We start from the raw sequence: 16,028 nt of genomic DNA, 5'->3' as shown, positions 1-16,028 counted from the left end.
TGACTCTCAGATGCCCAAGTGAACAGTTAAAAAAAAAAAAAAATCAGTATTTAAAAGAGTAGAGCCACAGCTCCTCTGCACTCCATTACTGTTAGAAGATGAGTACATTCACATGTACACCATAAAACAGCACACCCACATTGTTTAGATATTATCAAAACTTGCAGATCTACATAAGAGGAACAAATTTATGAAAGCATTTATAGGTCACATTCTTGTTTTTAAAGGAAGAGCAGATAGTTTTGATGCATCCTATTGCTTAAACACTTCTTCATCTCCTAGAAAACATTTGGATTTTCAAAGGTTTAAGGAAATTTAGTGTTGTTCCCCAATGTCAATGTTGCTAAGGTCTTTACTGAAGCAGTGTCTCTTTTGAAAGCTCACCTTAAATTCAAAAGAAAATGTGAAAAGCATAGACATAGATGTAAAAGCATAGACATAGATGTAGCAGTCATTAGTACTCATTCTTCTCCATCTTTTTCATGGTACTTAAATGCCTAAGCCAAACAAAAAAACCTGATAATGTAAAAATTTATACTTAGGAGACAAACAGCTGTAAAAACCAAAACCAAAATAAAACAAATACTCCCCCCAAAAACAAAACAAAACCAAAACCCACCCAACCAAAACAAAACAAAAGGGTATGACTGTGCACAGAAATTATTTTGCAGAAATGAGAGTTAAAAACCTCAGTGCTTCATTCACTTCTAATAACAAAGTAATAGCATTTGTTTTCTAATGACCTTTTTGTATAGTGAGGAATATAATCTTGTATAAGTAATACTAATCAGAATACCAGCTATAGAAAACACAGCAGAAATATATCCATAGTTTCATGTTGCTGCTGTTACACATTTTCCCAATTTGGGCACTCCTTTTATAAACACTTTTTACCTTGTGCTCGAGTTTTTCTGGCACTTAAAACTTTTCCTCAAAGTGCTGAAAGGATTTTAGAAAGAGCAGCTGGAACTGCACCAGAGAAAGGAAAATAAATTCATGTTTTACACTCGTGTCTAATGTTGCTCTCTGCCTTCCACAATTATAGAAAGGATTTCTCAAACTAGCATTCAAAAACTGCTTGTTTCCTCCACTTCCACACTAAAGCAGAGCATTTAGTTCTGAAGACTGGAGGAGGGACTTAAAGGAGTACATTCAGCACTGGTTTGTAAAGCAAAATGGCAATAACTTTTCTCAATATTATTACTATACAAGGAGCACTTGGCACCAAAATCTAACAAGGCTAAATACTGCTAAGGCACATCCTCCTTATTCATCAGTCCCTAGGGTCCTAGTGGGGCAGTGGTCCTTACCATTAACTCCAATTACTATTACTGTGACTCTATCACTGCTACCAGCAATTGTGCAGTACAATGCTGAAGATTTTTTGCAAGCAAACATCCTCCTTGTGTGAAAGCATCTCTTGACCTGCTGATTGATCATTGTGGGGCCCTTCCAACTCACAATATTCTGTGCAGTGTGAAACACGACTGAAAGGACTGGAAAGCAGCTGATTCTGACACAAGTGATGACAGAAAGCCTCTTCTCTTCTTCTTTCTTCAGGAGAACTACAACTAAATAAGGACTAAAAGCTGGATCCTTGAAGAGTTGCCACTAAATGGTCATTTGACCAAGGGTGTTTTGTACTGGTATCCAAGTGGTTGCTGATGTTTGTGCAAACAGTGATCCATGGCAGCCATACAAAAAGCCACACACAAAACACTTCTGACCACTGGAATCTTACAGTTCACTTGGAATTCAGAGGCTTTAACACAGAGAAAAAAAGTACAAATGAGAAGCTGAAAATGTCAGCTTAAGTCCACTTTTATCTTTAGCATTTAACCCCTGAAAATAGCTTTTTTGAAGTTCCATTTAGCACAGAACTGGCAAATAGGTGAACAATTCCCTATGGTGCATTCACTCCAATAGTTTTAATATCAGCATAATAAATCTGAATTTTAATTGATTTTGACAATACAGTTACTCTAAAATGAGTCTTATTTTGCTTTCAATTGTCACTTTATAAAGAAAATGTTACTGAGGATTTAGTAGAAAGCAGAATAAGTGTGATGTGAACATATCAGATACCCTGGGCAACTGACATTCAGGAGAGTGTTGACTCCACACAGCACTCTAAAACCTGGACACTTCTACTTGCTATGATCTCTATAGATTTTTTTTTCTCAGTTTCTTTTATGTTTTTTATATGGTTCATTATTTTTGAAAGTGGTTTTTTAAAGTATTAGTTTTTCAGAAAACAAACAAAACTTTAAGGTTATTTTAAGGCTGTGTGCTTGCAGAGATTTGAGTAGCTTTGAACTAAAATATTGATTATCAGTTTCAGAGTGGGTCTACCACGCCCTCACAAACAAATCTGCTGGAGTGGCAGCCTACACCCACCCAGGACTGGTTAAAATGCAAGTCAGAAGGGGTTTGCCTTTTTCTGAGCACATAGCATATTCCATTTTCTGTTTTGTGAAGAAAGAATCAGAATAAGCACACAATCACATGCATACATATATGTCTATTCATACACACTCATCTATGCCAGCTCCAGATTACAGACAGCAGCTGCTCTGTCTGATCTATAGGAGGAGCAGATGAAGACTGACTTGATAGCACATATTCAAGACTTTTTGGTTTTAAACATATTTTCAGTTTTCCTGAGTTGGAAAGAAGGAAAATTGAACCAGTTTCAGCAGAAGCTTGTGGTTCTAGAAGGAAGACAGCACTCCAAATAGAAATACAGTCCTCAAACACATGGCCCAACCTTACCCTTCTTTTATTTCTGTCAACTTCCTTTCCCCACACTGGGGAGGACAAATCTTTCTCCACTCTGCCTTTAAAAATGTCAAGATGTTCAAGATCATTATTCACTCTTATGATCACTGATTCTACTACACTTAACAGCAGAACTTTTCTCTCAGCTGAGGTTTCAAGAACATATTCTAACACAAACCAGAACCACATCCCCAAGCCTTGTGTCCCTCCCTGCCTCAAGTGAGTGTCAGGTCCAATTGCTGCAGCCTTAGGTTTGCTCCGGGGTACCTGCTCACAAGCCATGACTTGGCTCTCCCAAATTGAAACCACATTTCCAAGAAGCGTATAATCAATCTTTCAGAGGAGGAATAGGGCAGGAATCTTTTTTTCAGGCTTTTAGAAGCCCTCATGGCGACATATCACATTAAGATTTTTTCCAAGTGTGCGTCATTTCAGACTGTACAGGTCACTACTACATATTCCCAGTGAACGTTTCCATTGCAGCACAAACTCTGCTGAATGAAGCACACAGAAGACTTACAAGCCTTGATATGTGAGGGAGGGATAGCACTGCACTGTGTTAGTTTTAACACATAGGACAACTAATCAGGTCAGAAATCTCACTAGCATATTCCAGAAAGAGTTTAGCAACTACAAGATCAAGGCAATAATGACAAAAAAACTATTTACTGCATGCTTTAGTTCTGCAACAAGACACCAATATAGCTGGAAATAATATAAAGGCAGGGGGTTTTGAGATTATATGAAGAAAATTGCCCTTTTTATTTTACTTCTTCCACCACAGTAGGTACTCCATTAATAAAAATTCTATATCTTAGCCTGCAATTCCTTAGCTACAGCTTTCTCACTCGAGGTGGAACTCAGCAAATTTGCATAAAAAGAACAAAGATAAAAGAACTGAGCATTATCCCCAAGTGTTACTACTGCATGCATTAACTGCATCCTTGACTTTTGGCATTCTTCTCTCTGAATATTTCACAGTGGAGTACGAGGGGCAGCTGAGGAAAGTTCCTGACGCTTCTCAGCAAAGCATCTGGAAGTGGAACCATGGAAAAAGCTGAGCACCAGAAGCATGACATATTTCTTCCTGTTCTGTGCTAGAGAGCAGTCTGGCAAGCTGGGGGCTGCTGTCAGCCCTGAAGCTTTGAGCACTGACAGAAGCCCATCGTCATCACGCTGGCAGCTCTGTGACGTGCTGCCAGCGAGGCATGGTGTGACACAGCTGGGAAAGGCAGGCTGAGCTCTCTGGAGCAGGTAGAGCACCAGCTTTATTCCAGACAGCAGGAAGGGGAGCAGCAAGCATGGAGCAGCTGCTGTGTTAATGAAATCCATCAAATGGCAGCGCTTCAGCATGATCACAAATGGCTCAGTGCTGGCCTCAGGTCTCCAGCCCTTACAGAGTAAATTACAAGCCACGGAAAAGTAATTATGAGAGCCAGAAAGAAAAATGCAATGGGTTTTGAGAGTTGGGGGAGGAGATTTAAACTCCTTGTTATATGAAAACTGAGTATCAGAGAGACTTTCTCCTGTACTTTGGCTTCTATTTCATAGGGCAACTTTGAGCAAACACACATCTATCTTCCTTCTTGCTCATATGACCTTATGCACTGCACATTGGGAAAAAAGAAAATTTCACAAGTCCTAAAGCACAGTGGGTAAGGAGAAATGCTTGCAGGAAAGCTCTTGTAGACATGCTACAGCAACACAAATTCATCCATCTCTATAACTTTGGCCACGAGTCACAATATCTAAACATCTCAGGTTATCTCTGACATGTTCATTGTAGGGTTATTTTGGTCTTGCACACATGGGGCTGAGTGACACAGAAGCACAGACACTGAAGGCCACTTAAATTCATCAAGAATTTAAAAAGTCACTGACAGAGCTGGTCCAAAAATTGTAAAAGATTAATCATACCTTCCTATAAGCCCAGAAAATAATATCACTCTATTTTGTAGCTTTTCACACACACACACATCCTCTTCCAGTTAGGAACCATTCTCAGCACTCTGTAATGTGAGTTTCAAGGGGAACCTCTTACAGTCTGTGGGATGAAAAATGTGATATATGCCACAAAAGGGGCAAACGCAAAGGCATCAAAGGAGAAAAAAAAAAAAAAAAAAAAGACACTTTCTTTGTAAGAATTTTATTTCTTCTTTCAGCCTTGCAAAATCTCAGCTGGTTCCATGAGCAGAAAGTGATGGAGAATGCAGCAGCTACTTGGACATGCTGAGAACTTGCACCACCTTCTTCTACTGCAACCCTGCCACTGCAGAGCAGGGACACAGAGTTTTCCCTGCCCTCCCTTCCCCAAGGAGCAACTCAACCCTGCCTGCCCTCTGCTTGTCAGACCTGCAAGTGGAACCAATAGCTGGCTGCACATTAGCTCAAAACATGCTGACATGCCACTCTGAAGAGCCTATTTGAAAGGTTAATAACTTTTAAAATCCAATTAGAAGGCCTAATTAGCTAAAGCAATCTTTGGTCTGCCTACAGAATCTCAAACTAGGTGAACACAATAAAGATTAATCTGTTCTTCCATTCCTTTGCAGGCAGCAAAGAGGATGCTGGAGCTCTGAATGTCTCAGATTTCAGGTGGGCACCAGAATGACCTGAGCAAGCTCAGGTCTGAACTTTAGAGCAATTTCAAAGCCAGCAGAAAAGCTCAAGCCACAAACTGTGGGTTCCATTGTCACGATATCATGTTGCTGATACTTAAACCATGACAAGCACTGCCACACATGCTATTTTTGCCATTCTTGGGCAAGTGAGGTCAAAATGATCTGATTTGCTAGGAAGAGTAGCAGTCAAAAAATTCAGCAATTTTCTTTCCCACGCAAGTACGTCTGTGGAACTTTCCCTTTGAGACCTCAACTAAGCCAGATCATCTTGTATGCACTGTTGCTTCATCACACATACACACTTCCAAATACTCCCCAGTATGCAAAAAACAGTTAGTTACTAACTGTTCCCAGTTAGTTACTATCAGTTAGTTACTAACCCACTAATTAACCTGCTCTAGGCATCCAAAAGAAACCTTATTTCATTATTTCATAAGCTATTCTTTCTCTTTCCTGCTAGACATCGTTAGCAGACATAAAAAGTGAATATATAAATAAGTAAAGTTACTATTTTCATAGACACTTAAGCCAAACCAAAATGACCTACAACAAAAACTCCTGAAAATTTCCAGTGTATGGCTATCCCGAATCTCCCATTTATATACAACCTTAAAGGTAGAAAGGCTAAATTCACAATACATCATATTTATTTAAAACACTTGCTACTAAACTATGCTAATTTCTCTTATTCTCAGGCACACCTGAGTCTCAGAAAGCCCCACCGATTTTTTGAGGAATGCTTCCTGGGAGCTGCTATGTGCCTCCACAGCCAGGGCAGTGGTACCAATGACAAACAGAATTTCACAGGAAAAAGACAAGCCTTTCCCACTATGCATTTCCCAGCCTGTGAGAGGGGATTTGGGTTGATCCCAACCACCATAAAGCTAATCAAGCTGCTCTTCCAAAGTGCTACATCAAGAAACAGCTTTTGAGAAGCATGAGTCCTTCCCTGCAACTTATAGCAAAAATCTAAAATTCATAGTTGAGAACATTCCATGGCCAAATCCAAGATTTTAAGGGCATGACAATAAAGCTGGAACACACAAGTGTAGGGCAGCGACAGACACATCTGCAAAAATTCAGAGGTTTTGCCTCCATATGGATCAGAATGGAACAAGAAATGCTGAATCAAGCAAGAATGTTCTGCTGATTCTTGCCTAGAAAGAAAGATGCTCTTTAGGAGTTAAAAGTGTTTCCAGCTAATAACTTATCCACCAAGACCAGGACTTCAAAAAATCTTCAAGGACACAATAAATAAAGAAAAACTGGATCTCAAGCACAGGAAAAATAACTGTTTAATTTCAATCACCCCCCTTTGGAATTCTACCTACTGCATTTTGCTAAAAGACCTCTAGATAAGAGCATTTTCATATCTGTATTATTGTCCTCTCCAGGAAAGAGAAAGATGCAACCACATTTCTTTCAGTGCTAAGACTGAAACTCGCTTTTCTTGCATTCTTATAGATGCAAACCTAGAATACATATTTTTTTAAAAAACACACATTTATGTTGAAAAATGCTGTACAGATGAGGTGACTCATAGGGCGGTGCATTGTTCCATCAAAATGCTTTACCTTGTGCTTACATATAAGGCCTCCCACAGACATCTGGACTCACTGGAGACTGAGAGAAGGAAATGTGACAAAATGAAGACTATGGGCAGCAACCATTGTCTCTCTTTATGAACCTTTTTGTTTGTTGGACAGTATCCAGCAGTCTCCTGTGCGCTACTGGTGGTGTCCAGGTCCTTTTGGGAGCTGCAACCTTCACAGGAGTAGCCTAAAAATAACCTGAAAGATACTTAATGCAGATATTATGAAAATTTAGTATGTTAATGCTTGAACACAAAGCATGTGCTTTTGGGTCTGCTCATACTTGAGGTTTTCTTGAGCAAACCTGTTCCCTGCAGTAAAGCACTGACTGTGCATAAAGCAACACTGACTCACTAGTAAAGGTCAAGTTCTTGGTGTCTGGTGTGATTCCAAATATCCCACATCCAAGAAGTACAATCTGACTCCATCTACCCTCCTCCTTAATTCAGCTCAGCTCTGCTGCTGCTCATGGTTTTCTGCTAGGCTGAGACTGATAGACCTGTATGGTAGCTTGAACTAGAAACAACAGGATTCTTGATACTACCAAAATATTACTTCAAGTAAAGCAATAGGATCAGGCAGCTAAAAGAAAGACATGTTTAAGAGAGATTAAAAAAAAGGCAATTAACTGAAAAAGGGTAACTTCAAGCTCTTTCTCATTATGAACCAACATCTGGAAAAACCCCCATCTTTCACTTGATAGTGCAGGTGATTTTGTCAATGAATTTTGGTTAAATTTCCATAATCATCTTGTGTTCTAATAACTGAAAAAAGCCCCTAATGAAATCCTTCATAATCCCCATTGTGAAGAGACCATAACTCATCACATAATTCAGTCAGAGATTATCAGGTAGCCAAATGGACTGTATGCTTTACTATCTTACTGTTACTTGTAGAGGTTTTGTGCTGGGCATTGAAAATCCAACCACCTTACTGCAGTGAGAAAAGTAAGGCTTTTAAGACAAAATTAATACAACCATTAACGATTTCACATTAATGTGAGCATTAATGATTCCAGCAAAGATTTAAACTCAGATACTTAAAATATATTAAAATAGAAAAATACATATATATTTATTTCTGCTCTTCTACCTTCTCAATTCAACTAAAAAATTTGTCTTTGCAAAGGAATACACATTTATCTTCAGCACTATGAACTTCAATGGATTCTTTTCATACTGTCAGAAACTGAATATAAAAAAATACCCAAAACAAAAACCAAGTCTCATCCTTCCTTGCTTCCTTTTAATTTAAATATCTTAGGTACTCTTTCCAAATGAAATTTATTTCTTTTTACCTTAGAAAGAGTGCCTTTCCCCGTGTGTTTGTTGTGATCAATTAAACAGATGAGAGTAACTGGCTCCTTCAGGGTAAGAGGGGGGCTTTCCTTAAAAGATTCCACAAATACTCAAACTCAGCACTTGTAAGCCATAACAAAATAAAGTTGCTCTTCCACATCTAATTCTTTTTAATATTACTAAAAAAAGTTGGAAGTCTGATCTGTTCAAAAGCTTGTTTAAAAATACAGTGCTAAGTAGGCATATTCTTGAGTTTCAAATCAAAGTGGTGCAGGTGCAAAATGTAAAGGATTTTAAAATATATCCTCTTTCATTTCATAATAAGCATTCCTTTTTCTTTAAGAGGGATATTTCACACATCAACAGTCTCAGAACCTAGAATAATTCTCCTGTGCAGAATTTCACTTGTAAAAGGTCAATATATATATTTTTTTTAAAAACAATTTGATAAAATAAATGGGTGGTTTGAAAAAGCATGAAACACTGCAATACTGAGAAGTGGAGAACAGCCCTGAACAGATTTGGAATTGAAGGTTACATTTTACTGTGATCCTGTACATTGTGATCCAGTGTCTCTCCAGAGTGAACAAATTCTCAGACTGATACATGCTAAGACTGAACTCTGCTGCCTCTTGCATGTGAGATGCCCACATTTCTGCCCACTGCATTTCTAGGTGGTCTGAACTTCATCACTCCTTCCCTTCTCCCTGTGGCCTTTTATTAGCAGATATCCAAACACCACTTGGAAGCCTGTAAGGAAAAGTTGTGCCGCTCCAATAAAAACATACAAATAAATATTCACATATTTTACTGATCTAACACAAAACGTTCTCTAAAAAGAGAAGGAATCAAAAGAGTGTCAGGTAACAGCATTACCTAAGGACGCATTAAATCTCTTTTTCCACAAAATAATTAAGTTTCTTCATTAAAACCAGACAGTATTTCAGTTCTACAAAACAAGCCCAATAGATAGGTTTTTTTTACTTCCAATAGAAATTTAATTAGGACAGATAAAAGACTTTTGAGATATTTTGTTGCAACAATAGCAACCCATTTCAAGTAAAGAATGAAAATTAAGATTTTATTTCTGGTCAATTACATGACTCAAAAACCAATTAAAAATGGATTAATCCTTAAACTTCATAAACTCAGTTTTTAAAAACCTTTATTTTATCCACTTAAATAAATTTTTAGAAGTTTTGCTTAGAGGGTGTAATATATTTATACTGAAAATACTTTTTAATTTTTTTACTTCCATTTTTTTCTAAGAATAGAAGGAAGGTGCCATTATTGTTTTGCTTCAGAAGCCAGTCCCTATTATTAGAAAAGACTTGGCATGGCCATTCACACGCACACTAAAGTGCTCAGGTGCAGTATCATACAGACCAGTGAAGAATATACAAAACACCACTGTGTATAATACTGTGACAGTTTTTCAATATATTCACATACAGTAATCTCCAGGTACCTGAAAGGAAATTGGCCATAAGTCCTGAAGAACCTTGTCTATAAAATTGAGTAACCCATCAATATACTGTATCTCTTCTAAAAATACCCGTATTTTACAATAATATACAAGGTATCTGCTTGCAAACACAGAAGTAGCCATAAATAAAACTTTATTCTTTCTTTTCATTTACAAGCTACCAAGTACCATGTATTTACACAGCACTGGACACTTAAAGTAGTTGCAGTCACAAAATGATCCAGACAGCTGTTGATAAAATAAAGGATCTTAAGATAAAAGCAAAGTAATACTGTAACAGATAAATGGCAAAAAAAGCAGTTTTGCCATAATGATCAGACTTGCATGTTGCATCAATTCTGGTTGAAACGACTGAGCGCCATGCGATTCTCAGCTTTAATCGTTTGCAGTCTGGCTAAAGTTTGTACAGTCATTTCTCTTTTTGCAGTTATTAAAATAAAAAAGTTAAAAACTATAGCAGCAACAAGCAAACCCTGTGACAGGAAGGCAAGGTTTAAGAACTAAAAAAGTTTATACAATGTGCTTAGGAAGGTCTGCAGAATTTATCTTCCATCGGCTGGAGTTCGACTGAGTGACAACATGATTCGGGCGTATCTTTCACACAGTTCATGTGTGGAGTAGGAGGGTAACTTTGGCGGGTCATTGAAACCTTTAATCTCTGTAGAACAATCTAGCAGTTTTGGCAGGAAATCTGTCAGTTTTTCTTGCAAGTTGGCTGCAAATCAAACCAGAAAAACAAACATAAGCATTGATGTCCATATGTCGAATTGTCCTTTTTCTGCCCAATGTTGACTTTCTTTTTTAATTAGTGGGTAGAAGAGGAGGAGTTTCACTTGGAATAATTCAGATTCTTTAGACCTACCAGCAATAATTAGGACATACCAATTCCTAGTAAGATGTTAATAATAATTCCCCTTTAGGTGGTCTAACACCACAAATATTTTGCCATTCAAAAAGCATGTTTCCTTTACAGCCTGATACCCCAGTGTAACATATGGAAAAATTTTTTATTTAAATGTACACAGGATTATTCAAAAGTCAGGGCATCTCACAAAACATTACTAAAGCACAAAAGATCCAGGTTTAATTCCAGCCACTTAAAACATCACAAGTATAAAAAGGGCACACAAGGGCCTTGTACCTTAATAATAAATGACTTACGTTCCATTTCTTGTCCAAGATAGGAACACCAACGGTTTCTCATATCTTCCACAGCAACAATATCTTTCTCTTCCATTTCATCCACCAGTAGTAATGGCAAACATGGGACAATAAGCTCGTTCATTATGATCAGGCCATTATTTACTTCCTGATCATCTCCAGATTCAAACAGTGCTGCAGCATGTTCATTTAGTTTCTTCAGGAACCACCACAAAAAACGAAAGGCTTTAAGTACACAGCATTTCACAATCTACCATGCATCATTATCATTTTGTTTAAAAGCACAGTCTTCCTACAGAATCACTTAGTAATTTGTATTAACCACAGCTGTGTTTTAACGTTTACTTCATGATCCATATGCTCTACTAATCCACTTGAACTGGTGCTGTTCCTCAAGCCACTTCATTTCATACCTGCCAACTCCAATTTTGCAGCTGTTTTGCTAAGACTGAGATTCTATCACCTGATTTTTTCACTATTGTTAAAAGTGACACAAGAAGGAAAAAATCCCTTGTTTCAGACAAGGCATCATTGCTGATGCCTTTCCCAATATTTGTCTCCCCATCAAACCATGGCAGCAGGGTGAGTCTGCTCACCAACACTGCCAACCACTGCTCCCACCTAGCCCAGACATGATGGTACTGTGCCCACTACTAATCATAAAGAAAATGACTGGCTATTCAAAAAAAGGGAGGGAATAATGTTTTCTTTACTTTTGCTTTTTTCCCCCCTTACAAACCTCAGTATTAAACTGCTAATGTACAGAGGTTTTGGGTTTGTTGTGCATGATGGCAATACTGTCCTATTTATTTATTTTATTAGAGCAAAGCAGAAAACCCAACATTTTAAGACATATAGTTCCCCCTTCACTTACTAGCAAGCACTCTCGTCTGTAGTGAGATATCAGCTCCTCGTCGTGCCCCCTGTATGGGCCTTTGGACAAGAGTTCTTTGTTATTCTGGTAAGCATAGATAAGGTAGAGCAAGGCTTCCATGTAACTGAAGTGAAGAAACAAAAGCATTAGGCACAACATCCATGAACCACCTGTTTCAAGGTAACTACTGTGTTCCTCGAAGGACAGGTAACTCCCCTTGCTGCATGGCAAATCCACCCCTTCCCACCAATCTCTTCATAATTTCTTTTGAAACCATACAGGTTTTCTTTTACATATATTAGAACAAATTGTTTTATTATTAGGTTAGATCATTACACAAAAAGTCTGATCCAAAGCTCACTGAAACCAATGGGTATAATTTCAATCACTTCAAAACCAGCTTTAAAGTGGCCTTGAATATCCATGAAAACTTAATTTTTCCTGACTGCATTTATGTCACATTGGGTTTGAACTTCCATTGCCATAAATATCTTGATAGCATTCTACCCCTTAGCAAATAAGATTTAAAGCTGTCACCTTATTTCTAATTTTGTGGATTTTTAAGCTTCACTAACTAAGTTCTTCCAAGTTACTTGAAAATCTAACGTGATGGAAGAAGCAATCGCAGCATTTCAAAAGCAGAAGTGCTGTTAGACTGTTGGTATTTCTGTCTTTAATCTGAATGCAAGAAGAAGATAAATGCAAGGGTAATTGGTAGAGAAGGAATAAGAGGGCACCCAAGAACCTATCAGTTAATAACTAACAGAGATCCTTTCATGCACAGATGAACAATCTCCCCTCACACTGCTGCACACTATCTCCTGTAAACACTTGAAATGGTTAATTCTCTGATTTGCAAAGACCCAGTTAAGACAGACAAGCACTGAAAGCAGTAGCTACCCTAAAAACAGGCAGTTTGATATCTCATTTTTTATTCAAATTTTAGAAAAAAAAAGTAGGAAGAGAAATTTCCTAAGGGAGTGGTTAAAGGAACATGAAATTGTGCTCTCCCTCCTGATGAGAGTATGAGCTCATGGGTCAAGTTGAAACTACCAAAATCAAGCTATCAAGCTACTGAAAAAGGCTAAAAATTATGTGCACACACAGAGCATACCTGAATACAAGTCAAGAGTTTTCCAAAGTAAAAAGTTCAAGATGTAAGGTAACACCTCTTAATGAGACAATATAAAAAAATAGGGAAAAGGCTACTTGAAGTCCATTTTTCCTAGCCATAAAAACTCTTCATACCACTGGTCACCAATAAAACTGACCAGACAGCTGAAAATGTAATGTAGGAGGAGAGGGGAAGAAAATACAATTACAAGAACTGAAACTGCTGGTTATAAAGCCAGAGGAGGAGGACCTTCTCCTTCCATTCTTAGTTCAGTTATTTGTTAAACTGAAGGTTGAAGCTACAGTATCAACAGCTCTGTTGAGGCAAATTAAAACTCAGTGGTGGTAGCGGCCTTATTTCTAGTCACCCTCCTCCTGCTCCTTCCCTCACTTGTGTGTGACCATTTCCTGAACCAACTGTGGTGCCATTTAACACCAAGGTAAGTTATTTCAGATTATCATGACTGTATATCCAAGCTCAGACCCCTTAAATATCTTGGGTCTCAGGAATGGGACTACAGTAAAATTACCAAACAGATCCATAGAATCATAGGGTGGCCTGGGTTGGAAAGGAACCTTGAAGGTCATTTGGTTCCAACCTCTGTGCCATGGGCAGGGACCTTCCAATAGACCAGGTTGTACAATGCCTCATCCAACCTTGCACACTTCCAGGGATGGGGTAGCCACAGCTTCTCTGGGCAGCCTGTTCCAGTGCCTCATCACCCTGATTGTAAATAATGTCTTCCTGACACCGAATCCAAACCTCCTCTCTGTCAGTTTGAAGCCATTCATCCTTGTCCTGTCATTCCATACTCTTGTAAAATGTCTCTCTCCATCTTTCTTGTAGGCTCCTTTCTGATACTCAAAGGTTGCTTTCAGGTTTCCATGCAACCTTCTCTCCCTTTATGTGGGAAATAGTAAAGGTGAGAAGACTATCTGAGGTCTGCAGTGAAAGCAGGCCTTAGAGAGTTTTCTTTCTTTTACTATTTCCCACACCTCTGGACTGAACAGCCCCAAATTTATCCTCCTGTCTTTACTGGGCAGGTGCTCCACCCTCTGATTCCCTTGGTGCTGGGCTCCAGCAGGTCCCTGTCCTTGCTGTGCTGGGAGCCCAGAGCTGGGAGCAGCCCTGCAGTGGGGTCTCAGCAGGGCAGGGCAGAGGGGCAGAATCCCACAGGGCTCTGGATGCAGCCCAGGACATGGTTGGCTTTCTGCCTTCTCACAGCTGAAGCCCGCACGTAAGCTCAAGCTCGTGCAGCCTAAGTCTAAAATCACTGAAGCTGCTCACAAAATTCTGGATCTCACCAGGTCAAAGCTTTGGAAAAGATGCAGAAAGCACAGAATGGCAAAATTTTAGCACTGCTTTGAAAAAGGCATTTCAATCAAAACTGAAAAAGCTGTATTGGCATTCCAAAAAACTTAAAAGGCAACTGGTAAAGCATACAGTTTGTTCACTTTTAAGTTGCTGCCACAAGAGTGAGCTGCAGGCAAAACTCCTACCAAGGCTCATTAGCTGGCTGTGTTCATCTCAGCCAGAGCAGGTTATAATGCCAGGATACAGGAGATCTGCCTGAAAGGCCCCTTAATTCTCCACTTGCAGTGAAAAGTGGGCCCTGTCACCCACCATCAGGGATCATGAGTGACCACTGAAAGTAGGCATGAAAAACATACACCAAACTACCTAAATGTTGATCTTTGTGCTTGTTCAATACCTTACAATTAAAGAAATAAATACTTGAATAAAGGTCGACTTTTGGCTCCATCAAGACATTGAGTGCTGCTATCACTTAGTGCTATTGAAGCTAAGAAAAGTTTGTCAACAGAGAGGTGGGTTTGCAGGGGAAAAAAAAGCCTCAAGACAATCCTACTAATGAAGACTGTATTTCTATTACAAAAGTCTATCCTTTCATGAATATCTTTTAAATTATGTTTGTATGATTTTAGTGTTAAATGAACTGACAGGGATCAGCATTGTCTCATTTCCAGTGTAAGGATGGTACCATTGCTCTCTCAGGTGTGCAAGGTGGGAACCTCAGTAAATCTCAGTCCTTTGGCAACCTGAAGCTGAAACTCAGTAAATCTCAGTCCTTTGGCAACCTGAAGCTGAAACACAGGTACATTTCTGCACAAGATGCCTTTGGAGCAGGTCACTGGATACCCAGATTTCACTCACCCACTACTATACTTTAGTCCTACTGCTTTTGTATCAAACACTTTGTGAAGCACTTCTGAAACGGTACCTTTTATTTCTGATCCATATTAAAGATGGGTGATAATAGTCTTGTTTTCTAAATTACAAAGATGCTTTTTCTGAATTATGAAGATGTTTCTAACAAACACTTCACCCTAATTCTGCAATTTATTGTAAATAACAGAGAACTTAGTTTAGCACACAGCAGAAACCTGTGCTTCTCTCTCTCCTCCGTGGCATAGCCAGAATATGTTATGGCAGGAAGGAATTTCTTGAAAACATTGGTACTTTACAATTGAAGGTGTGACTCTGGAGTCCCAGTGCCAAGGACTTGAAGATGTTTCACCCCTGCCTGCAATCTTAAGAGAGTGCATGAAGGGGTACCTATAAACCACACCAATGCCTCTGACATTTTTGCCTCTTTAAGGAACGAAGCAACACTGGGGTGTTTGTTTTTCAAATAAGCCAGGCAATCTTCTGACTAACCTCTGTACACAAACTGTTTAAGACCAACAGCGTAGCATATTTCAATTTAGATTATTAGTAAATACACTGTTTATTACATGGTGGTAAACCAAAGACAATCCAAGACTCTGGGCTCATTGTGTTAGCCAGTATAAAAAGATGTATCATGTCACAAAGGCAAGGCTGTGTCTTTTGCAATCAATTTTCCTGTATTGTTTGGGGCCTTTCTTTTTTGGGAAGATACAAGATGAGAAATATGGAGCAATTTACTACACAACACAGAGACAAAGAATTAAATTTGACTCCTGCAATAAATTTCCTACCTATTGTTTTTATGTGAAAAATCAGTGATTGACTACATTTATACTGTAATCACCATTTTTGTTGTATGTGTAGATCAGAATAAATTTGAGCTGTTTTGAATTAAGAACATAAATGTCACCCCTTTT

General features: G+C 38.7%; 1 protein-coding gene across 2 annotated transcripts in view; it reads right to left on the bottom strand.

Annotated features, from left to right (window-relative positions):
- Positions 1–9,349: 9,349 nt before the first annotated feature.
- Positions 9,350–16,028, bottom strand: part of USP25 (ubiquitin specific peptidase 25) — an 87,597-nt gene continuing 80,918 nt past the window's right edge. For both annotated transcript variants that reach the window (XM_066340662.1, XM_066340663.1), the window contains 3 exons: positions 11,811–11,934; positions 10,937–11,132; positions 9,350–10,490 (listed from right to left, as the gene is read on the bottom strand). In XM_066340662.1, coding sequence (XP_066196759.1) covers positions 10,318–10,490; positions 10,937–11,132; positions 11,811–11,934 — 493 coding nt within the window. In that variant the 3' untranslated portion in view covers positions 9,350–10,317. The remainder of the gene's footprint in view (positions 10,491–10,936; positions 11,133–11,810; positions 11,935–16,028) is intronic.

Source organism: Sylvia atricapilla, chromosome 2 (genome assembly GCF_009819655.1).
Source record: "Sylvia atricapilla isolate bSylAtr1 chromosome 2, bSylAtr1.pri, whole genome shotgun sequence".
NCBI classification, from domain to species: Eukaryota; Metazoa; Chordata; class Aves; order Passeriformes; family Sylviidae; genus Sylvia; species Sylvia atricapilla.
Note: the sequence above shows the minus strand (reverse complement) of the source record. Positions and strands in the feature narration are given on the sequence as shown.